The sequence below is a fragment of the Capricornis sumatraensis genome, chromosome 3 (genome assembly GCF_032405125.1).
Source record: "Capricornis sumatraensis isolate serow.1 chromosome 3, serow.2, whole genome shotgun sequence".
Classification (NCBI taxonomy): Eukaryota; Metazoa; Chordata; class Mammalia; order Artiodactyla; family Bovidae; genus Capricornis; species Capricornis sumatraensis.
Window position 1 is genome coordinate 91025822 of NC_091071.1, and position 26493 is coordinate 91052314.

Below are 26493 nucleotides of genomic sequence, written 5' to 3' on the forward strand. Positions count from 1 at the left end.
TGGCAACTAGCACAAGCCGGAGTCAAGATTGCTGGGAGAAATACCAGTAACCTCAGATACGCAGATGACACAACCCTTATGGCAGAAAGTGAAGAGGAACTCAAAAGCGTCTTGATGAAAGTGAAAGAGGAGAGCGAAAAAGTTGGCTTAAAGCTCAACATTCAGAAAATGAAGATTATGGCATCCGGTCCCATCACTTCATGGGAAATAGATGGGGAAATGGTGGAAAGAGTGGAAACAGTGTCAGACTTTATTTTTTTGGGCTCCAAAATCACTGCAGATGGTGACTGCAGCCATGAAATTAAAAGACGTTTACTCCTTGGAAGAAAAGTTATGACCAACCTAGATAGCATATTCAAAAGCAGAGACATTACTTTGCTGACTAAGGTCCGTCTAGTCAAGGCTATGGTTTTTCCTGTGGTCATGTATGGATGTGAGAGTTGGACTGTCAAGAAGGCTGAGCACCAAAGAATTGATGCTTTTGAACTGTGGTGTTGGAGAAGACTCTTGAGAGTCCCTTGGACTGCAAGGAGATCCAACCAGTCCATTCTGAAGGAGATCAGCCCTGGGATTTCTTTGGAAGGAATGATGCTAAAGCTGAAACTCCAGTACTTTGGCCACCTGATGCAAAGAGTTGACTCACTGGAAAAGACTTTGATGCTGGGAGGGATTGGGGGCAGGAGGAGAAGGGGACGACAGAGGATGAGATGGCTGGATGGCATCACTGACTCGATGGACGTGAATCTGAGTGAACTCTGGGAGTTGGTGATGGACAGAGAGGCCTAGTGTGCTGCGATTCATGGGGTCGCAAAGAGTCGGACACGACTGAGTGACTGAACTGAACTGAACTGAGCCCTATATTTGAGAATTTGTAAAATGCTGGACAAAACATAAAAAACAGCAATGTAACAGTGTGGGCATGTAGTTTTAGGTGTTATATAGAAATGCACATAGGAATTTTTTAAATTATTTTTTAAAAGGATTATCAAAATAGCCTGACAGTTTCTTAAAAAACCAAACAGGCAACTATCATATGACTCAGCAACTGCACTCCTGGGCATCTATCCCTGAGAAATGAAACATATATTCACACAAAAATCTGTACACAATGTTCACAGCAACTGTATTTGTAACATTACCAAACAGGAAACAACCCAGATGTCCTTCGATGGGTGAAGGTTAAACAAACTGCAGTACATCCATACCATGGAACACTAGTCAGCAATAATAATGAATATTAATATAGTCAACAACCTGGGTGAATTTCTATGAAATTATCCCGAGTGAAAGAAGTCAGTCCCCAAAGGTTATATACTGTATGATTCCATTTATGTAACATTCCATTTATGTAACATTTTTTACATGAGAAAAGTTTAGAAGTGGAAAAAAGATTAGTGGTGGCTAGGAGGCTGGGGATGAGAGTGGTAGGAGAGAGAGGGTCAGAGGGACATGGTGTGAATGAGGCCAACAGAAGGAATCTTCGTGCTACTGAAATTGTTTAGTGTCTAGACTTGGTGGTGGATCCACAAACCTACATGTGATAAAATTATGTAGAAGTAAATACACAAAAACACTCATGCAAAAATACACAAATGAGCCCAAGTAAAATGGGGGAAGTCTGAATAAAACCAGTGAATTAATGTATTAGCATCAATAACCTGGTTATGCAATTATTCTACAGCTTTTTAAAATGTCACCATTGGGGTAAACTGGGTAAAGTATATATGGAATCTTTACATATAATTTCTTATAAATACTGATGTAGCTATAATAATCTCAGTAAAAATATCAATTAACAAAGGGCACTCTAGATTTCCTATCATTGACTTTTATATGTCAACTTAAGTAGACATATTAACATGGCAAATATAAATACTATGCTCAATCATTAAAACTTTATTGATGTTTGATCATTTCTTATCAACATCATTTCTTTAGCTCAATCTAAATTAGGCATCCCGGGGGATAGTGTCAGCTAAGAGAATAGCCTTTGTCGCTAAAATACATGCTGCCTGTGCAGAGGTGACCCTGCTAACGAGGCCTGGGAGCCCATAGCCAATGTCAGGGGCAGCGTGCTGAGGGCACGGTGGGGGTGTGACTGCACTGTGGGATCCTGGCTCCGGCCTCGGGATTCACGATTCCTGGAAGCTCTTCCTAGCCATCCCCCCCATTCCCCATCCCTGAGCTGCCTCTTCTTCCTTCTGAAGGGGCTGTCCTCCAGTACTTGTATTCTTTGCCTTGCACTTGTGTTCAGGTGGGAGACACCTATGAGAGTCAGGCTCTTAGAGTGTACCACACACCAGGGTCTCCTTGGCATTTAAGGAAGAGGATCCACAGGGAATGTCAGGGGAGGCTGTCTGTCCTTTTCCCTGATGTATTTTCATTTGCTGCTTAGTTCCAATCATTTGCTTGCTTTGTTGCTTAGAGTTTTGCCTTTCATAGACAGAACTTGTGTGTGTGTGTGTGTGTGTGTGTGTGTGTGTGTGTGTGTGTGTTCTAATTTGTAAAACTACCTGGCTTCTTTGAAAGCTGCAAACACGCAAACACTTCATCTGCAGCAGCCAACTGTTCTTCCTCGCAGATGGCTGAGCCTGCATGTCCCACTGGCGGAAATAATCATCTCAGGGTAAATTGCTTTGCCCACATGGAACCAATTAAGTATGTTATCAAAAATAAATGAAGGAGGAGGCAGCAGCTTAAGGCCAGAATTATGGGCCAGATATAACTTTGATTTTCACCTTGCCTAGAATAGCTGCCCATCTTGCTTGCAATATTTCACAGAGCTGACTCTGACAATATCCAAATAAGCTAACATGATCAAAATTTATAAACTGTCTAAAACAGACAAATAACTGGAACATTTAACAGGCCCATTTGAGAGTTCTATGTTCCTCCTAGTGACTGGTGACTCAAGTTCATAAGCAGAATGATTCTGAGAGTGTGGGTTGTCTTAAAAAATGAGGAATGGAAGGCAGCCTAGCCATAGCCATCCAACCACTGCCTTCCCAGAGAGAAAATTTCACTCTGGTTAAACATGCTCTCTCTATCATGTAATTATAATAAACCAGAAGTTAACCGTTTTGTAAAACTACATATAGAAAATTTTTGTATCTTTACATCCTACTGCCTAGACACGTGGGTTACACTCAAGTTAAAAGATTCTGGTTTAGGTAAGTACGCACCTAAAGAATTTAAAATAGATTCTCATATTCCAAAAGGCATTCAATATTCTTACAAACATTTTAATTAGATCATTTTTACAAATACCATCATTAAAAACCATACAAAGTATTTTAGGAAATAATCCTGATCGGATACATTAAATATAGTTTTGCTACCTACTTTAAGGTATTCAATATATAAAAAAGTGTAACAGGTAGAACTTTGTAAGATTTGAAGTAGAATTATTAAAGCAGGAGTTTTGAAAAAAAAGATGTAAATGATTTGTCAAAGAAAAGCATTTCTCAAAAAATGATCATATTCACCAAGGTTTATGACTGCAAGTTAACCATAATACTTCAGCTTGCATGATTAATTTACTAGAGTATCCAATTTTATCTGTCTGTCACAGCAGCCAGTAGCTGGAATGCTGGATTAGTTATTCCTGGAAACTTTCCCATCAGAGATAAATTAAGAACTTTGAACGAAGACTGATGATCCAGGCATTCCAAAAATAAACTTATTGAGAACCTAGCACTAGTAAGTTGTAGTGTCTCCAAATTTGGATTAATAGAGTCTTAAAATTATCTTTTGCAAGACTAGTGACAATATTAAACACTGCCATTTCTTATTCAAGTAGGCCTAGACTCTGAAATTAACTCAAAGTATATAAAACTTTAAACAGGAATATGAGCTGAAATACTAGGATAGCAACAGATGTTCTGTTTAAAATCATTTATCTCTGAAAGTGTTTGACAATTAACCAAATGATCTCATTGTTGGTGAGCTTGATTTTTGAATCCACAACTTCATATCTGTGTGCATTCTCAACAATGACAGTCTAACATTTACTTCTAGGAACTTGTATTTATATCTTGGCAGGTAGCAGTGATCAGTGAATAATCAAATCCTTTTCGATGACAACTCTCTGAAAACAGACTAAGCTTTCAGTCAATAATTACAGCACAATGCTATCTAATGGTTAAATTCCCCATCCTGGAAATATTTAGCTAAAAAGCAAGGTCTACAGATGAACAGTTATCTCCACTAACTTGCTAACTGATACTGCATCTGATAAAAAACTTTTGTTTCCTTTTTTTTTTTTTTTAAAAAAAAAAGGACAGAAAGAGGTTCCTAAGAGATGTGCTATTTTCTTCTTTGTTACTTCAAAGCGTTACAAAGCAAGCAGGGTTTCAAATTGTTGTGGCCCCAGCTGCGAATGAATCTAATTTGGCTCTTGATCACAGAGTTAATAAGCTTAGTACTCTGTATTTCAGGGCATAAGTCCTTGGTCCCTCAAGAGAAGGTGTTTGTAAAGAAAAAAAGAAAAGCCAAAGTGCCCAGTTACTCCCTGTAATATAATCCGTCCATTAACTTTCCTGGTCAGCCATAGTTCAACCGCCCATAATTCATTTGTAAGGCATCAGAAAAGATTTCGTCTTTGTTTCCATCTCTTGGAAATTTTGCCTAGATACAGACCTTAAGTTACCAAAATCACGGTGAGAAGAGAGTCTTGTTTTAAAATGTATACTGATGTATAATGTATCCAAACTTTTATTTTTCATTCTTGCTAAATTAATTACCATTGGTTTTGGAAACTGGATGCAAACACAAAATTTCTAGAAATCTAATAAACTGACCTTCTCTGTCCATTAGGCAACAACATGTTGTCAGTATACTTTAATACCATGAATATATTCCTGATAGAAATGCATTTCCTGGGACCTTTCTAAACAGTCTTCATACTCCCTAAAATTTCCCAGGCAAGCCCACTGGAGTGGGTAGCTATTCCCTTCTCCAGGGGATCTTCCCAACCCAGGGATTGAACCCCAGTCTCTGTCATTGTAGTCAGATTCTTTACCTCTGAGCCACTAGGAAAGCCCTCTTGTAAAGTAGAATTATGGAAATTTTTCACTGGCTCACTATCTGGGCATAAACAAGGCACCTGCAGAGATAGAACTCTTTGGTCCACATGATTAAGAAAAGCTACAGAATATGCAACCAGAGGATTTCTCTGGAAAGGTTTCTATTACAAGGACAGAAAAGAGGCAAATAACAGGCTGAAGTCACTTAGGATGTTAAATTCTGCTATTATGTATGAGGTCTAACAACCAAATAAGTAGCTCCATGTCTCTTAAAATGAACACCTGCTTTAAAGGTTTTTATTAGGCTTGTGGTACTTTAATCATGGGCTGGGAAGAAATCCATCATTTTTCACATGAAAAAGAAAAAACATATAAATGATGAAAAAGAATGTTATTGAGGACAGTGCCTTAAGTTTGAAAGCCATTAAGTTTATTTCTTTTAAAGGCTTAGAAACTTCAAAGATGATAGGGAATCATAGAGCAAAGGAGATTAGTCACGGGAGGCTGAACTTTGCCAACCCAGGTTCCAGTCCCACACCTTGCTATCTCTGAGGGCTGTTTGGGGTCTTGGAGAAAAGAGTTCGTGTTTGTCTGGTGTAGAAAACGTGTCTTCTCACATCTCAAGCATCACTGTATTTCTCCTTGGGCAGATTCTGAGCAGTATCTAATATTAATGGAATTGGGCTCACTCACTGACCCCAAGAAGGCTATCTGTGCCTCCATCTACAAAGGGAGGCGATTATATTAATAATTCAAAATCAAAATAATCCCACACTTCCCTCATCTATTTTTTATTATCTATGTTCTACAGAAACCTGCTTATTTGTGGAGAGATAGCTTTATCTAAATTCAGTCTACCAGGTGCTGCTCAAGGGCAGACGACTATGACCATTTAAAAAAATCCAAGTGTAGAAACAAGCAAACATACACCGAAAACTTCTGAAATAGTGCACAGAAATGTGAAGTTAACTCTGCTTTAAAGTGTGCAGAATAAACCAAGTTCTGGCCAAGTGGGAACATGGACGGGAACTTGAATCCAGCATGAACGTATATTCCTCGTGACCAGTTACGGAGACTCTGAAAGAGAACCCAGCCCAGACCTGCGGGTGAATCAACATACGATGTAGCTTACGAACGACTGTCTCTGCCCTTCTCCACATTCCAAAATCACATCAGAAAACTCCATCACTTCTTTCTGTATCAATCAGTTCAGTCGCTCAGTCGTGTCTGACTCTTTGTGACCCCATGGACTTTAGCACGCCAGACTTCCCTGCCCATCACCAACTCCCGGAGCCCACTCAAACTCATGTCCATCGTGTCAGTGATACCATTCAACTATCTCATCCTCTGTCATCCCCTTCTCCTCCTGGCTTCAATCTTTCCCAGCATCAGGGTCTTTCCCAATGAGTCAGTTCTTCTCATCAGGTGGCCAAAGTATTGGAGTTTCAGCTTCAGCATCAGTCCTTCCAATGGATATTCAGGACTGATTTCCTTTAGGATTGACAGGTTGGATCTCCCTGTAGTCCAAGGGACTCTCAAGAGTCTTCTCCAACAACACAGTTTAAAAGTATCACTTCTACCATGCTCAGCTTTCCTTATACTCCAGCTCTCACATTCACGACCACTGGAAAAACCATATCTTTGACTAGACAGACCTTTGTTGGTAAAGTAATGTCTCTGCTTTTTAATACACTGTCGAGGTTGGTCATAACTTTCCTTCCAAGGAGCAAGCGTCTTTTAATTTCATGGCTGCATCACCCTCTGCAGTGATTTTGGAGCCCCCCCAAAACAAAGCCTCTCATGTTTTCATTGTTTCCCCATTTATTTGCCATGAAGTGATTCAAAGAACGCCCAAACTACCACACAATTGCACTCATCTCACACACTAGTAAAGTAATGCTCAAAATTCTCCAAGCCAGGCTTCAGCAATATGTGAACCGTGAACTTCCAGATGTTCACGCTGGTTTTAGAAAAGGCAGAGGAATCAGAGATCAAATTGCCTACATCCACTGGATTATCCAAAAAGCAAGAGAGTTCCAGAAAAATATCTATTTCTGCTTTAAAAGAGATGGGAATACCAGACCACCTGACCTGCCTCTTGAGAAACCTATATGCAGGTCAGGAAGCAACAGTTAGAACTGGACATGGAACAACAGACTGGTTCCAAATAGGAAAAGGAGTACGTCAAGGCTGTATATTGTCACCCTGCTTATTTAACTTCTATGCAGAGTACATCATGAGAAACGCTGGGCTGGAAGAAGCACAAGCTGGAATCAAGATTGCCAGGAGAATATCAATAATCTCAGATATGCAGATGACACCACCCTTAAGGCAGAAAGTGAAGAGGAACTCAAAAGCCTCTTGATGAAAGTGAAAGTGGAGAGTGAAAAAGTTGGCTTAAAGCTCAACACTCAGAAAATGAAGATCATGGCATCTGGTCCCATCACTCCATGGGAAACAGATGGGGAAACAGTGGAAACAGTGTCAGACTTTATTTTTTGGGGTCTCCAAAATCACTGAAGATGGTGACTGCAACCACGAAATTAAAAGATACTTACTCCTTAGAAGGAAAGTTATGACCAACCTAGATAGCATTATGAAAAGCAGAGACATTACTTTGTGAACAAAGGTCCATCTAGTCAAGGCTATGGTTTTTCCAGTAGTCATGTATGGATGTGAGAGTTGGACTGTGAAAAAGGCTGAGCGCTGAAGAATTGATGCTTTTGAACTGTGGTGTTGGAGAAGACTCTTGAGAGTCCCTTGGACTGCAAGGAAGTCCAACCAGTCCATTATAAAGGAGATCAGTCCTGGGTGTTCTTTGGAAGGACTGATGCTAAAGCTGAAACTCCAATACTTTGGCCACCTGATGAGAAATGTTGACTCATTGGAAAAGACTCTGATGCTGGGAGGGATTGGGGGCAGGAGGAGAAGGGGACACCAGAGGATGAGATGGCTGGATGGCATCACCTACTCGATGGACATGAATTTGGGTGAACTCCGGGAGTTGGTGATGGACAGGGAGGCCTGGCGTGCTGTAATTCATGAGATTGCAAAGAGTCAGTCACAACTGAGTGACTGAACTGAACTGAACTGATGGGACCGGATGCCACAATCTTAGTTTTCTGAACGCTGAGCTTTAAGCCAACCTTTTCACTCTCTTCTTTTACTTTCTTCAAGAGGCTTTTTTAGTTCTTCTTCACTTTCTGCCATAAGAGTGGTGTCATCTGCATATCTGAGGTTATTGATATTTCTCCCGGCAATCTTGATTCCAGCATGTGCTTCATCCAGCCCAGCATTTCTCGTGATGTACTCTGCATATAAGTTAAATAAGCAAGGTGACAGTATACAGCCTTGACATACTCTTTTCCCGATTTGGAATCAATCCGTTGTTCCATGTCCAGGTCTAACTGTTGCTTCTTGACCTGCACATAGATTTCTCAGGAGGCAGGTCAGGTGGCCTGGTATTCCCATCTCTTGAAGAATTTTCCACAGTTGTTTTGATCCACACAGTCAAAGGCTTTGGCGTAGTCAATGAAGCAAAAGTAGATGTTTTTCTGGAATTCTGTTGCTTTTTTGATGATCCAGAGGATGGTGGCAATTTGATCTCTGGTTTCTCTGCCTTTTCCAAATCCAGCTTGAACATTTGAAAGTTCACAGTTTCACAGTTCACATACTGTTGAAACCTGGTGTGGAGAATTTTAAGCATTAGTTTACTAGTGTGTGAGATGAGTGCAACTGCAGTAGTTTGAGCATTCTTTGGCATTGCCTTTCTTTGGGATTGGAATGAAAACTGACCTTTTCCAGTCCTGTGGCCATTGCTGCGTTTTCCAGATATGCTGGCATATTGAGTGCAGCACTTTCACAGCATCATCTTTTAGGATTTGAAATAGCTCAACTGGAATTCCATCACCTCCACTAGCTTTGTTCTTAGTGATGCTTCCTGAGGCCCACTTGACTTTGCATTCCAGGGTGTCTGGCTCTAGTTGAGTGATCACACCATCATGGTTATCTGGGTCATGAAGATCTTTTTTGTGTAGATCCTCTGTGTATTCTTGCCACCTCTTCTTAATATCTTCTGCTTCTGTTAGGTCCATGCCATTTCTGTCCTTTATTGTGTCCATCTTTGCATGAAATGTTCCCTTGGTATCTCTAATTTTCTTCAAGATATTTCTAGTCTTTACCATTTTATTGTTTTCTTCTATTTCTTTGTGTTGATCACTGAGGAAGGCTTTCTTATATCTCCTTGCTATTCTTTGGAACTCTGCATTCAAATGGGTATATCTTTCCTTTTCTCCTTTGCCCTTAGCTTCTCTTCTTTTCTCAGCTACTTGTAAAGCCTCCTCAGACAACCATTTTGCCTTTTTGCATTTCTTTCTGTATAGTGAGCTCTTTTTAATCAGGGCATGGCTCTATTCAATTAACATAGGTCAGTTCAGTTCAGCTCAGTTGCTCAGTCATGTCCAACTCTTTGCAACCCTTCAGACTGCAGAACGCCAGGCCTCCCTGTCCATCACCAATTCCCGGAGACTACTCAAACTCAGTCCATTGAAGTTGGTGATGTCTTCCAACCATGTCATCCTCTGTTGTTCTCTGCTCCTCCTGCCTTCAATCTTTCCCTGCATCAGGGTCTTTTCAAATGAGTCAGTTCTTTGCATCAGGTAGCTAAAGTATTGGAGTTTCAGTTTCAGCAGCAGTCCTTCCAATGAATATTTAGGACTGATTTCCTTTAGGATGGACTGGTTGGATCTCCTTGCAGCCCAAGGGACTCCCAAGAGTCTTCTCCAACACCACAGTTCAAAAGCATCAAGTAACATAGGTCACCTGAGTAGAAATTTTCCATCAATTTCTAAACAGCACAGATGGTTGCCCCTCCTGTGCTATTCAAAGGTCATCCTTCAAAGTTCCCATTCTGAAATGGACTTTCCAAATATGGTCCCATTTAGGACTTCCTTGGTACCCCAGTGGTTAAGAATCTGCCTTCCAGGGCAGGGGACATGGGTTTGATCCTTGGTCTGGGAAGATCCCACATGCTGTGGAGCAGCTGAGCCCAAGAGCCACAGCAACTGAGCCCATGTTCCTAGAGCACGTGCTGTGCTACAAGAGAAGCCACTGCAGAACAAAAAGCCCAAGTTACGGGGAAGAGTAGCCCCCCTTTGTCACAACTAGAGAAAGACTACACACAGCAACAGAGACGCAAAACAGCCAAAAATAAACAAACAAACAGAGGTCCATGCAGCACCAGCACTGACACATCATACCACTGAGGCAGAAGCAGTGGGTATGTTTGCCTGATTCTTGATCACTTAAATCAACCCCTTTTAACTTTCCTTCCCATTCTGTGTGTACAATCACAGCCTCAGAGAAGGCCAGGCATGGGTCTGTTATGAGGCCCAGTGACTTCTGAGTCTGTCACTGGAGCAGACAAAGAATCCCACAGAAACTTTAAGTCCTGGCAATCAAACACAAGAGACCGGAACCTAGGATTTTTTTTTTTTTTTCTCACCAACTCCAATTAAAAAAAGCATGTCTGTGACCCCATGGAATGGAGCCTGTCAAGCTCCTCTGTCCATGGAATTCTCCAGGCAAGAATACTGGAATGGGTGTTTATTCTCTTCTCCGGGAAATCTTCCTGAGCCAGGGATTGAACAAGGGTCTCCTACATTGCAGGCAAATTCTTTACCATCTGAGCCACTAGGGAAGCCCTTGGAGAAAATAACACAATGCAATCCTAGAAAACAGGAAAACTACCAAAGCACTCTCTTTTCACGAATGTTACTAAAATAAACTGCCTTGCAAAAACAAGCAGCCAGATAAGCTTTCCACACAATTAACTAGTAGGCATCAGTCTATACTGGTGAGAACAATAAATCCACAGAAACTACTATATATTTGGAGTTAAAAAAATTAGTGATGTATATTTAGTATTATCAATTTACTATCTGAGTCAATTACAATAGCATAAATAATAAGCATCTGATTTCATGTTATGTATGTGCCTAGTACTTTACAAATACTATCTCTAGTCCACAATACAATGCTATAGGGTATACATCATTCTAACCATGCTAGAAATGTAGAGATCAAACTTTAAAAGATTCTCCTCATATTTACTGAGCATTTACTATGGCTCACAGGCTTCCCAGGTGGCACTAGTGATAAAGAGCCTGCCTGCTAATGCAGGAGAGGCAAGAGACACGGGTTCAATCCCTGGGTCAGGAAGGTCCACTGGAGGAGAAATGGCAACCCACTCCAGTATTCTTGGCTGCAGATCCCATGGACAGAGGAGCCTGGTGGGCTACCGTCCATAGGGCTGCACAGAGTCGGACACGACTGAAGCGACTCAGCACACATATGTGGCTCACCGTGCTAAGTGCTTTGTGTGTGTTCTTTTACTTACTCTTCACAAAGTTAGAGAATTTATTTCAAGTCAGAAGGCTATGAAGTAGCTGACCGCAGTGCTCACCCAAGGTCAGGTAGAGTCCAAGCCCCTGTGCATTCCTTGAACCATCTCTCATTTAACCAGAACATGAAGACATCAAATATTTTACCTATGTGGCATCAAAGGAGTCCAAGTGACTGCCTCTACCCTGCAGACTGCAAGCTCCTCAAAAGCAAGGACTGTGGTTGGTTTGCCTTTCCATCTCTCATGCCTATCACATCACAACGCCTGACACACACAGTACATGCTCAAAAAAGTTTGTCAAACAGCATATTTGAAAAGAGTGATACACCTTGAGGCAAATGCTAAAAGGTCAGCCCACAGACTAAATACCCACCTCTCACCACCACCAGTGTTCTTGCCTGGAGAATTCCATGGAGAGAGGAGCCTGGCTGGCTACCGTCCACGGAGTCACAAAAAGTCAGACAAGACTGAGCAACTAACACACACTCACCAACACACTGGCAATCCAGTAGAGGGTCACGCAAGTATAAAAGATGAGATAAATACACAGATGGTGACCAGTAGAGGAAGCCAAGCTGCCGTGTTTCCCAAAGTGCGATTCTTAGAATATAGGCAGCAGCAGAATCACCTGATTCTTGCTGAGAGCAAAAATCCATGGAGACCGCTCCAGATACACGCAGTCAGACACTCTGGGGAAGGGACCTGGGACACACATTATTCTGCACTCAGAAGATAACTCTTAAACACAGGAAACTGAAAGTGATAGGTGATAGGAAGTAGTGAGAGGCAATTATGCTGAAACTGAGAATTAGATGCACAGACAGGAAGGCCAGCTATTATCTTGCTTATAAAGGCCTGATCTTTTACTAACACCTTCCTTTGGGACTTGGTCATTTACTTTGATAACTGACAGACCTGGCAGTCAGAGAGAAGAGGGTTCAGAATCAGAGCCATGGTGCAGGGAACAGAGCAAACAAGCCTAATATTTTACTTAAAAACAAACCCCCTATAAAGGGGGAGGTAAACACACACAGCATATTTTGGTAGCAGGCACATGTGTGCATACTCAGTCGCTCAGTCATGTCTGACTCTTTCGCGACCCCATGGACTGCAGCCCACCAGGCTCCTCCATCCGTGGGATTTTCCCGGCAAGAATGGGATGGGTTGCCATTTCCTCCTCCAGGGGCTCTTCCTGACCCAAGGATCAAAACCTGCACTTCTTGCATCTCCTGCATCTCTTGCATTAGCAGGCGGGTTCTTTACCACGAGCACCACCTGGGAAGCCCAGCACGTACACTCCCAAAGTCACCAGGCTTCCCCCACATGGAAGGCTGCCTACTCCTGGCCAGTTTTCAGCTTTCAAATCTTATTTGAAATCAGGTGACATTTCTGCAGCAAAGAGAAGGGAGTCTTACTTGAAGGGTGGAGGTAGATAATGTCTTTCACGGTGAAGTCCCGGGACTGGGCGGCTTTCAGACAGTCAGCCAGCAGACTGAGGAGCAGGAGCCAGGCCAGGGCGGGGCCAGCTTCCATGGCAGACCAAGGCTTCACTCATCCAGGGGACCTGGGAGCGGGAACTCGGGACGATGAAAGAGGATTTGCACCTGAAATAAGAAGCCAGAGTCATCTCAGTGTCTAAATGGGGAAAGCCACAGAGATTCGGCCCAGCTTCTGCTGGCAGGATGAGCTGGGGAGAAACAGGGAGCCCAGGGCACAAGGATGTGGGTAGACAGGGAGAGAAACTTTATAGACTGTAATTTTAGAGCCCTTAGAAAATTTCAACCCAAATCCATTCTTAATTAGGTTGCTAAAGCTCCACTGCTAGCAGTCCCTTCTAATATCCAGCAGAGATGATATCAAGAGAGATTGAATTTTAATGAAATCCAGCAATTTTTGCCAGGAGGCCAAGGGATGGCTGCCAGAATCGACAATAAATAAGTCAGGCGCAGAAGCTCAGAAGCATTTCTTTGATAACAGTGAACGCCAGGGATGAGAGCACAGCCGTACTGGGTCATGCTGCCCATACAAACCTGTCCAGGCTAGACTTTCAGATTAGAGAAGAAAAAAGATACATAGGTAAACTCGCCTCTCCAATGAACCAAAATGTGTCTGTATAGCTCGAAATCTCCTTCACACAACTAACATTATTGGCTGCCTACTGTTGAAGTCCTTAGTATGTATCAGCTGATTCTCCTCATAACCCTATGAGATAGGCACCGTTACCATCCCACTGCGAGGTAACAAATCCAACAAATATGTAGAGAAGTTGATTTTAACCCAGGCAGTCTAATAAAGAAGCTGTGTGCAAATACAAAAGACATAAGATACCTAGATTCAGTCCCTGGGTCAGGAAGATTCCCCTGGAGGAAGGCGTGACAACCCACTCCAGTATTCATGCTGGGAAAATCCCATGGACAGGAGAGCCTGTGTGGGTTACAGTCCACAGGGTCGCAAAGAGTTGGACATGACTGAAGCGACTGAGCGCATACCCAGTCTGGCCACTGAGACCACAGTTAAAATTAGGTGATACTGTGTTCTTCCAAAGACTGATTCACGGTGTATAACAAAACCTGAAGAAATGAGACCAACGTGTCACCAACGTAATACTAAGCTATCATCATTCTATCCTTTATTTGGACCCTTTATTCTTTTCAATTAAATTGATAGCAGTAAAATCTTTACTTACTTACTTAGAATACCATCATTTGAGCACCCATGCAATGGGTCAAGTTAGATAGTCACTTTATTTTAAACTGGCTAAAAAATAATTTGGACCTTTTGTTCACGAATTCTGATACAAATATTCAATGACATTTTTAAAACAGCATAACAAAACAATCCTAAAGTTATTCTGCCAAAACAAACAGAAAACAAGAGTAAATATATTACAAATCAAAATCAATAGAGAATATCAGTATGGATTAATCAGATATTAGAACACAGTACAGAGTAACATTAATCAAAACAGAATGAGAGAAAGCATAAAAATGAATTCAGAAAATAGAACACTCTAGGGAGCTCAGACATAGAACTATTTCACAGTACAAGCAATTTTTCGAAATCACAGAATAGGAAAATAGTAAATAATAGTATGATAACTTTATTAAAAACTGTGAAAAAGATTAACTGACACCAAACAATGCATGATACACTCAAATTAACTCCAAATGGATTGGTGTGTTATTTTGTTTTAAACAGATGAATTGCTAGAAAACAGAGTAGAACCCTTATCACCATGTAACAGCCTGATGATGCCAGCTTTGCCAATTTCACACTCACTACAACCTCTTCCATTTATAATTTGGTTCCCCCAAACAGGTTTGCATTCAGAAAGGGAAGGAGAGGCTCATTCACTTCATAATGTGACTGCCAGGCACTGTGCTAGGCACTTGGTTAAATAATGTGATGAGAAAACAATTATCAAGGATCTCTTTTCCTCCATGAGTGACAGACACAAACGTTATTTCATCTTAAATGGGGGTAAGAATACCTCCCTGTACATCCACTAGGTCAGGTGAGGCAGCATCTGAGGGACAGATTCGCACAGCGCCCCCTGGACCCCCAGAAGGGATCGCACTGACACCAGTCTCCTCACAATCTGGGCTCAGTTCGAGAGGGATGGTGAGGAGAGCTTTCTGGTTTTATTTTGAATAATTTAACATTAAATATCAACGAGTTGCCAATCTTAAGTTCTTTTTAATCTGAAACTTGATGTCAACACATACCAAACACTGCAAGTGGCTCATTTTCATTAAAGCATCTTTCAACCACAGTATTCCTTCCAGTTATTGATTTAAATTGCCTCCCTCTGCACAGTCCTTGCATAAGCATCAAGCATTACTTAATGTCATCTGAAATTAGCCTTACTTCAACCTCTTTGGCATGGCTACCCAGCCAAGAGCCTTCATTTCACAGCTTGTGTTGACGATGCATGAGTAACACATAGAGGGGAAGAGTGAGATGCCTAAATTTGAAACCTTACTCCAGTACTCTCTTGCTGTGCAACCTTAAGGGAGTTACTTAACAACTCTGTGCTCCAGTTTCCTCATCTGCAAAATGACGATAATACTACCAACCTTAAAACTGTACTATGCTGGCTCAGTGATAAGGAATCCGCCTGCCAGCGCAGGGGACATGGTTTGGTCCCTGGTCCAGGAAGATTCCCACATGCCATGGAGCACCCAAGGCCCTGCGCCACAACTAATGAGCCTGTGCTCTAGAGCCTGGGAGCCCCAACTGCTGAGTCCACGCGCCACAGCTATTGAAGCCCACGCTCTCTAGAATCCCTGTTCCACATCAAGAGACGCCAGCGCAGTGAGAAACCAGAGCACCACAACTAGAGAGGAGCCCCCACTCCCTGCAACTAGAGAAAAGCCCATGCATCAACAAAGCCCCAGCACAGTGAAAAATCAATCAATCAATCAAATTATATTAAAAAGTGTACTACGAGTTGTCCTTAGAAAACAGACTTGGGTTTGCCAAGGGGGAGGGGTTCTTGGCAGGGATGGAGTGGGATGCTGTGGTTAGCAGATGTAATCTATTATATATAGAAAGGATAGAACAGCAAGAACGGGAGGAACAAACCCAAGACAATGAGGGTAAAGGAAAAAGAGAGAACAGGAGGGAGAAATAGACAGAGGTAATCCCAGGGATGGGGGAGCCTGGTGGGCTGCTGTCTATGGGGTTGCACAGAGTCAGACACAACTGAAGCAACTCAGCAGCAGCAAGATGAAGCTAGAAAATATAAAGCAATGTGATCCTATGTTACTATGCTGCTCACCACTTCATAACAAGCCGCAAAGAGATGATTCCAAGGAGCAGCTGCACTCAGTGTGGTCCATGGAGGAAGAAACGAAGGAGAGTTTATTTGCCTGGTGGCGTTCTGTCTCTTGTCTCCCATTGATCAAGATCCACTCCACAAAGAACTCACTCCTCGACATTTCAGCAGTCAGAGTGGAGGGTCAACCCCATGTGGATGCACCTCTGACCAAGAAAGAGAAAGAAGGCACCAGCCACAGGAATCTAAGATGACACTCAAGGTTTGTCCCTAGTGCATGTGCTATTAATCCTTGTAAATGCCACAGGTTTTTGTTTCAGGGTTCGTTATTTTTATTTAAAGTTTTTTCTATTGAGATGAAATTCATATCACATAAGAGTTATCATTTAAAAACAATACAATTTAGTGGGGGCTCTTAGTATGTTCATAGTATTGGGCAACCATCATCTAGTCTAGAATGTTTCCGTCACCCCTGAAAGAAATCCTGCACCCATTAGCAGTCATTCCCAAGTCTCTCCTCTCCCCACTCCCTGGCAACTGCTAAGCTACTTTCTATCACTATGGATTTGCTTATTGGGAACATTTCATGTAAGTGGAATCATACAAGATATAGTCTTTTGTATTTGGCTCCTTTCACCTCGTATAATGTTTTCAAGGTTCATCCAGATTGTAATATGAATCAGTACATGATTCATTTTTATTGTATAACATTTCGTTGTTATACCACTCATCATCTGATGCACATTTGGGTGGTTTCCACTTCTGGTCTATTTGTGACTATTGCTGCTATTAACATTCATGTACATTTTTTGTATAAACATATGTTTTTATTTTTCTTGGGTATATACTTAAGAGTGGAATTGCTAGATCTTATGGTAACTATGTTTACCCTTTTGAGGAACTGCCAAATGGTTTTCCACTATGACTACACTATTTTACATTCCCATCAGTAAAATTTCTCTGCTTCTTCACCAACATTTACTTTCACTGAAACATTTTATTACAGCCACCTTAGAGAGTGTAAAGAGCACTGTGGCTTTGAGTTCCATTTCCCAAATGACTACTGAGTTGAACATATATTCATGTGCTTACTGGTCATTTGTATATCTTCTTTGGAGCAATATTTATTCAAACACTTCACACACTTTAAATTGAGTTATCTTTTTATTGCTGAGTTATAAGAGTTCTTTCTATATGCTAGACTCTGGACCCTTTTCAGATATATGATTTGCAACTGTTTTCTCCTTTTCTCTGTGCTGACTTTTCACTTTCTTAATGACATATTTTGATAAGCAAAACTTTTAAATTTTGATGAAGACCACACATTGCTTTTTTTAAACAGAGATTGTGTTCTCTTACACAAGTCAAGCGCAACACAGGGCAACACACAAAAAAGATGTGCTTACAATGAACAGTAAAAGAGCTCATCCACTTTATAGCAGCCAGAGCTATTTTTCCATCTTTTTTCCATGAGAAAACAGGATGGGCAGGACTACCTATTAATATCACCAGCTGCTTACATTTCTGCAATCAATCATGAAGCACCACTCACTCTATTAGTATTTTCTAGGAGATGAAAAGTGAAAGATGAGCGGCAGGCATTCACAATTAGTCTAACTGCTACTGAAATACGGGCTCTGCTGACAGGGATGTATCTTTTCTTTTCAGATTCTCAGTAGTTTATGGAGCTCTAATCCCTGAACCCCACAGATACCATGCTGGACATACTCACTGATATGAACGGTCATTTCTAGGACTTTGATGCTTTTCCTTAGAGTCCACTGTGTCTTTGGAATGCTCTAGAGATTTAGAAAAGACGTTGCATTTCCATTTTGTGTATTGCTATTTGAATATGTGCTGAGGATTCATCCCTGACTACAGCTCTCTTATGAAGAAGTACACTCTCATTTTCACAGCTCTGTGACCTTTCATTTGTTATTTATGAGCTTTTGCAAATCTAATACCATTCTGACAGATTTAATTTGTGCTCTAAATTACCTTTGCATGAGTTACTCAACTGCTGGGTTTATTCCAATAGACTACTTGCTACATTCTGAAACAGAAAAAAAAAATTAGTTCAAGATCTATTAGACTTCCTCCACTTGGGAGAAAGTTGAAAAGAGTGACATTCTGATTTTTACTCCATGGTACTAGATGGTATAAAGGAGGATTTCTAACTCTAGTCAGAGAGTCAAAGCAACAGAGTCAGAACAGAGATCAAACTTTACAAATCTACATCCTAACTGCTATTTCGTATAGAATCCATAAGAGAAGATTACTTCCTATTCCTTAAACTGATCACTGGATAACAGTGAAGCACTTCTGGAAGTTACAGATATATTAACTAAGTACTAAGTGACATGCCTCAATACTAAGTCAATATATAAGCAATTGTAAAGTAGAGAACTAACCCAAATATAAATATTTTCAATGCTACTCATATTAAAATTTGAACTGCCTTAATACAAGAACAAAATAGAATTCTAAAACCTGAAATATCATTACAATTCTTGATTCAGTTGTCAGTATATATAGATTAGGCTTGGTGCCTTAATGATCTAAAAAAGTTAGTCCAGCTCCCAAAAGTATAAATTAAAGGTATCATGTCACAAAACTAAGTCCACTTAAATATTATAATTCTGACCATAGTACCTGTCTCACAATTTGGGGACTGCCCATAATATGTGGTGGTTTTAAAACATGTCTGCAAACCTGTTGACAGGTCCCTGTTACAAGGTGGGATCTACTTCTCCCCTTGATTCTGGGCCAAACTTCCTGACCACTTGACCAGAGTGTGGTGGAAATGACACCATGTGACTTCCAAAGGTGGGTCATAGAAGGTGATTCAACTTCTAGCCAGTGCTCTGAAACACTCATGCTGAAGCTGCACAAGCAGTCTGGGTACTTTGGGTGAGATGCTGTGAGAAAGCTCAAGTCATCCAAACAGAGCGGCTGAGAGTTCATGAGGAGAGAGAGCTACCTGCTGGTCCCTAGCTGCTCCAGCTCCCTCTCCTCCCCTCTACCCCAGTTCCAACCACTGTCCAATTGCCACTGCGTGGAGACTCCAAGCGAGAACTGCCCAGCCAAGCCCTTCGCATATTCCTGACCCACAGAAACCATGAGATAAATGAAATAATGGTTACTGCTTTATGCCACCACGTTTCAGGTGGTTTATCATGCAGAAATAGATGTCTGGAACATAAGGAACTGGAGCAAGAGATCTAATTAGGAACTGCAGTTCTGCTCAAGAAGATACTCCTGCTTTTCACACTGGTTGGCAGGCACAGAAATCCAATCAAACAAGCTGTAACCCAAATTGAAGGAAAGGGGTGAGGGGCAGAATTTTACTGTCTCACTTGACTGTCCAGCTCAGACACAGCTGGACTTTAATCCCATTATCAGAAATTTCCATCCCTCTGAGAGGACTTCTGCCTTGTCCTCTCTCTTGCCTTTATTCTCACTCAGGTCTCAAACTGTAACCACCAGCAGTTTCAGAAGCATTCCCAGGGAGGCCCTTCCCCATCTGTTCCAGGCAAAGCCTGAAAAAGGAGCGAGCTTGGTCCTTTGACCTTAACTAGCCAGGGCTGGGTGACTAGCACACCACTGAGACAAACACATAGCATCAACTTCATGGAAATCACATGGATATATTGGTTTCCCACAGGAAAATCTAGGTGTTGGTACCTGAAGAAGAAAACTGGATGCTGGGCTAGCAGAATTATACCAATGTCCACTACAACAAATAACACAGACTTCTAAGTAACTTCATTAGCCTAGAAGTGCAAAGTAAAATGAATGGAAGCTCACATGAACATTTCAGCAAATGCCAGAAGGTGGAGAGGTTACCTGTTGACATGATTTACTTCTGTAAAAATGGAATATTACTCCATTACAACTTTCAAATCAAATATAAGGTTTAAACAGTGAAGACGGTTCACGTGGGCGTATGGAATCAGTTTTGCCCTATACTTTCCCCTTCTGAATGGAATGGCTCCTTGATTCACACACACCATGCATTGCTATTGGCAAGCACAATGTTCTTTCATGAGCCATCCTACAGGACACTGTTAATCAGCCCTCTCTGAAAAAGAAGCCCCCAGGAAGTAAAACTCAGGAGCATGTGTATGTCCTGTTCTTCCCCATGTGGAAGAACATGCGAAAGGAGAGAGAAGAAGAGAATGAAGCTTGCTGGCCAAGAGAAATAGAGAAAAAAGCCAAGCTATGTACAACCCTTGCTTTTTGATCAATTTTTAACTCTTCCTTTGGATGCTTCAGTTTCCATCCAATAAATACCACTTTGCCCAAGCTAGTCTGAAGTGGCTTTCTGTCCCTTGAAATCAGGAGCTCTGACCAATTTAAGACTCTTCCAAAAGGGTCCAGCCACTAGGTTATATTTTCCTTTGCAACAAATATGCACTTTATCAACTAAAACATGCACTTACCAACTAAAAGGTTAGAGTTGGTTTTTTAAATGTCAATAATAGAGAACTATCTCTTTCAGACTTCACAGATACTGATGTTTCATTTCCATAACCTAAAGGATGATCGATGTTCACATATTCCCAATTTAAATTGAGGATCTATCTGCATAAAAATCAATGCTTTGAAGAAATGTGTATTTCTTTTTCAGGAACCCCTTGGCAAGAGCTTGAGTTATAGGGAAAAGCTGCCTTTCTATTTTGCCCTAAGCTGATTTCGAGGTCAACTGCATTAAAAATGCTTCAATTCTTGAAGGATAAATGATGCTGGCCAAATATGTCTAGCAGTATGTTCATGTTTCTAAAGATGCTGTATTAAGTCTCTTCTGCTTGTTGGCCATATGCTTGTTTGCTTCCTCTATTAATCTGAAGGTACTAGAGAACTGACAGTACTCTTGCCTGGAAAATCCCACGGGCAGAGGAGCCTGGTAGGCTGCAGTCCATGGGGTCACTGAGGGTCGGACACGACTGAGCGACTTCACTTTAACTTTTCACTTTCATGCATTGGAGAAGGAAATGGCAACCCACTCCAAGTGTTCTCGCCTGGAGAATTCCAGGGACGGGGGAGCCTGGTGGGCTGCCGTCTATGGGGTCACACACAGTCAGACACGACTAAAGCGACTTAGCAGCAGCAGCAGAGAACTGACAAGATGGTTTTCAAGTACACACAGCCATAAGTGGATAAAGTCAAAGAACTCTCAGGGCAAGAATGGGACACTGGGTACATTTCAGCTAGTCTGCCAATTTTTTATTTACTTAGAAGGGAGTAGCAATTTGGAGAAAGTTTTGCTTTTGTGTTTTTCACTAAATGTTTCTATATGTTTAAAAATGTCGTATTTACATTTTATTTTTTCTAGGAATTTTCATCTTAGAAACCTTCCAAAAGTGTGAAAGTTCAAAATATTCTCAGAAACAATATGATAGTTATATGGACTTCCCTGGTGGTCCAGTGGCTAAGACTCCACACTCCCAATGCATGGAGCCCGGCTTCAATCCCTACTCAGGGAACTAGATCCCATATGCCACAACTAAAGATCCTGTATGTCATAACTAAGACCTTGTGCAGCCACATAAATAAATAAATATTTTTTCAAAAGAAAGAAACTATATGATAGCAATAAGTGGATTTAATTGTAAACGCATTTGCTCTCGGGTTCGAAATAGCCTAGTTCCATATCCAACATTTAGATCAAAGCAGAGTTACCTTGGTTCTATACAGAGGCAGTCTTCTTTGTATTTGGAGTAGTATATTAATCTTTCCCCTGATAATTTAGAGTGTTTCCAAAACTTCCCTAATAATCAGTTATAAAGCTGGCACTGCCTACTGTGAATCCATGGGGATGTTCTGCAGTGTTTGAAGCACGTTTACTGGCAGAGAAACCTGCCTGGTGTTTGGGGCCACTGTCTTGCTTTTAGAGACCTGGTGTGGGGATTCTTTCTGAGACCTTGAGGCCTATTAATTCTTCATGGCACCCCTCCCAGTTGGCTGTGGCCACTACCATGCTCATCCACACTAAGTGCTCTCTGCCTCTCTCACCTCCTCTTACACATCAGAAAGCCGGATGTAAACAAATGACCCCACATCTCTAACCTCTTCATGAAATATTCCTTCTGTTGTTTTAAGGTCGACTAAAATCTGGCTCATAGAGAAAAAAAACACTTTCTCGGAGACTTCTGGTGGAAGGTGCTCATCTACCCAAGCTCCATGGATCCTGGGGCAGGAGGGAGCCAACATCCCTCTCCCTTCTACTGCAGCCTACAAAACATTGCTCTTCCTCTTCAACTGATATTCCTCCTCATCTCAAAAGCTAAACCAGCTGCCCTTGTGGCTGTTGTGAAGTGGCTGGAGAATATTAAGGATATAGCCCACCATCAACCATTAACAGCATTCAGCCTAATCTTTGATTTTCATCCAAGATTCAGAAGAATCAACCAATCTTAAATCTTATTTCCTATCTTGCACGGAATAGAGTTTTTCCCAGGGTTCCAGGAATCCTAATAAAGTTTTTGTCAAAAAAGGCCTTGAAGACTGTTTCCATTTAGCCATGGATAACTCAAGTTCAAGAAGACTGTGTAACTGCTAGTTTGACGGGTGTGGAGGGCCCTTTCAGGATTTCTTACAGTGTGGTAGGAAAGACAGTCTTGCTCTTTCTTCTTGTGGGAAAAACGGAAAAAAAAAAATCAAATAGCCAACATTAAAACAATGGCTTATGTAAAAACACTATGGCTATACTTTTTTCAAATCACTGGGTTCTTTGCAGCTAATTATAGACAGCCCCACCCCCACAGTTTATAGTGGTTCAACTTAATGATTTTTCAGTTTCACAATGGTGCAAAAGCAATAAGCAATCAGTAGAATCCATTTTTAATTCTGATCTCTTCCCAGGTTGGTGATTGATTGATGGGGCTGGTGATACACAATATAATCCATCCCAATGCTGGGCAGCAGTTTCAGTTCCCATCAGCCACGCCATCATGAGGGTAACAAACTGAAACAACAGTCATTCTATTAATATACCCATACAACCATTCTGTTTTCCACTTTCAGTACAGTATTCAAAAAATTCTACGAGCTATTCAACACTTTATTGTAAAGTTGTTTTTGAGCCGCTAAGCTGTATCCAGCTCTTTTGTGACCCCATGGACTGCAGCCCACCAGGCTCCTCTGTCCACGGGACTCTCCAGGCAAGAATACTGGAGTGGGTTGCCATTTCCTTTTCCAGGGGATCTTTCCAACCCAGGGATCGAACCCACGTCTCCTGCTTGGGCAGGCAGATTCTTTATCACTGTGCCTCCAGGGAAGCCCTCCATATAAAATAGGCTTTGTGTTGGATGATTTTGCCTTAATTGTAGGCTAATACAAGTGTTCTGCTTAAGGCAGGCTGGGCTCAGCTATCATGGTCCATAGGTTGGGTGTAGTAAATGCATTTTTGACTTCAGGACACTTTAACTTATTATAGGCTTTTCAGGACCTAACCCCATCATAACGCAAGGAAGACATGTACTAAATCTTACCCCATGTTTCTCATTTAATAAGTAATATGTTTTTTAAAACAAAATTATCCTTGCATTCATCCTCCAAGTTTCTGATAACCAATACTTTGAGCAACACACAGTATGTCTCTCTCCCAATGACTCAAAGATCATCAGTTTGGTTTTGTGAAAGGGTATTGGGGTCTGCTAAAACTCAGAGTCCAAACTATAATTTGACTTTTTAAGAACACTTTACAGATTAACACAGTCATTGTGAGGAAGGCATGCTTTCCTCACTCTGGGTTTGAAGGCAAAGGAATGTATCAAATGACTCTCTAACTCTATATCATTGAGGTAGCATCCTTCCTTGGTAACACTCCATCTTCATTTATAAGCCTCCATAAATAATGGTTTTTAAAGAAGTCTACTACTGTTGCAGAACAGATTCTAATAAGATTTTATATAGTATTCATCAGACAGAAAAGGATATGGGAATTATTAATAAAATTATCCTTGGTAACAGAAGATTTTTTGTTTTTGCATCTAAATTAATTTTCTTCTTACTGAAAAAAATTACTGAGTAGCTTCTTGTGTATAAGGAAATGCAGCTATCTAGACAGATTCTGCTCCCTGACTGCTGACACTGAATTCAGCCATGTGAGAGTGAGTTTCCCCTCCCTTCTCCATTGTTCCTGTTTTCCTATTTCTGTTCCCCATTCATTCCCCTTGCTTTCTATTTCACTTGTTAACTCATTCATTCATTCATTCACCATCCTCCACCATTGTTCATTCATTCATTCACCATCTACCATAGTTACCTAAGTGGCTGTAAGTAACGTTTCCTGTTATACTTGTTATTGTTAATAGCTCCAGTTTAATACACAAAATTTTCAACTCTATTAGTAAAAATTAATGCAATTCTTAGAAGTCTTTTAAAAAAGACAGATGATGCATCTTTGAGTCATTTAGTCAAGAGTGATCATGGTGTGATGTTAACCTTCTTTCCTTACAACCAAGGCTACGCGTTTGTAAGATGCCAAGCAGAGGAGACAGGTAACACAATCATTGCACCACCCCTCCACAGGCCCTCTGGGCGGGAGGTCATAAGACACTGAACAATGAAATCCAGTAAGAGGTCCATATTCCTTCCTATGCAAGCAGCTTAACTGGAAAAGGGAAGAAAGGAAGAAACGGAGACAGGCATGACACATTTCAATTTATAAAGATCCAGTTAATCTCTAGGTTCATATGAACAATCATATAAGTATACTGGTAATAATAGGGCACTGGAACTTGAAGGATTGGAGAAAACAAAAGATGTTAAAATTCCCAAGTGTCATAGCCAGAGGTGAACTCATCGTGCAGTGAAGGGCAAACCTCAGGGTCCCTACTGCATGGGCCCCTGCCAAGAGTCCTTCCTAGATTTAGGATTGCAATTCATGTATTCTATTCCTTAAGGAGAGCTCTTTGCTAAAAACCTGGCTCAGCCAGCATAATGCAAAGTCAAAAACTTTTACTACTCCTAATAATATTCTTGCATTTTCCCTGAGGGAATTAGGTTAATGAATAAAAATACACGCTGTCATTCTACTCTCATGGAAAGGAAAAAAAGAAAATGAAAAAGAAGGAAAGTCAACAGATTCACAGAGGCAGGCCTCCTCAGAACTAGGGAAGTAATATCAGAGCTGGAAAAAGCAATCAACCAACCAAGTAACTCCAACCTTCTGCTGGTCCTCCAACACTTGTGTGTGCGTGTGCTAAGTCACTTCAGTTGTTTCCGATTCTTTGTGACCCCATGCACTATAGCCCAACAGGGTTCTCTGTCCATGAGATTCTCCATGCAAGAATACTGGATGCAGGATGCTTGGGGCTGGTGCACAGGGATGATCCGGAGGGATGATGTGGGGTAGGAGGTGGGAGGGGGGTTCATGTTTGGGAGCTCATGTACACCCATGGCGGATTCATGTCAATGTATGCCAAAACCAATACAGTATTGTAAAGTAAAATAAAGTAAAAATAAAAATTAAAAAAAAAAAAGATTACTGGAATGGGTTGCCATTTCCTACTCCAAGGGATCTTCCTGACCCAGAGATTGAACCCACGTCTCTTGTGTCTCCTGCAGGAGGCGCAGAGGCACTGGAACTGGAACGGAGGCCAGTCTAAGGGGAGCCACCCAGCCACAGTCAGCAGGGGCGTGCAGGGCTGACCGGGCACTGGGCAACAGAGCAGAGAGGATGCTGAGTGTGTGGAGTGCCAGCTACAGAGCCAGGAAGACCCCAGACCTTTCTACCTACCACCTAGGATTGTTCTGAGGACAGACAATGCCTGGACAGACTGTGGAGCAGTTGCTGAGGGCACAGGTTCTGGAGCCAGTCCAGGTTAGGATGCTGACTCTGCTCCTGATAGTTGACTGACCATAGGCAGGTTTCTTAACCTCTCTGTACCTCAGTTTCCTCATCTGCAAAATGGGGGAAATCATACTGCCCATGTCATAGGGCTCTTATGAGGAATAAAGGAGATGATACACATAAAGCACTTTGAACCATGCCTGCTGGCTAATACAGTTCTCAAAATCATCCTCTAGTGGCCTAGCAAGGCATCCAATTTCTCCTTTGAGTCAACATGCTGGTTCAGAACTGTCTGGTCTCCTGTCCAGAAGGGAGGTATGAAAGGTCTTCAAAAAGCCACCTATGCAACACTGTATTCTATCAGGAGAAATCAAAAGCCCAGGTTGCTTGTCAGATTTTCTAGCTGATCCCGAACTATGATCCACATCCTGCCATGAGGATAAAGACATGGAGCAGGTGAATTAAGTGAAGCAGACTAGGGAAGGGCTTA

At 41.5% G+C, this 26493-nt stretch overlaps 1 protein-coding gene across 1 annotated transcript in view; it reads right to left on the reverse strand.

The window, feature by feature from the left end:
- Positions 1-12960, reverse strand: part of LYPD6 (LY6/PLAUR domain containing 6) — a 32007-nt gene extending 19047 nt beyond the window's left edge. Inside the window, exon 1 of the mRNA XM_068969198.1 lies at positions 12843-12960. Within this exon, the coding sequence (XP_068825299.1) occupies positions 12843-12960 (118 nt within the window). The remainder of the gene's footprint in view (positions 1-12842) is intronic.
- Between the last annotated feature and the right edge of the window lie 13533 nt (positions 12961-26493).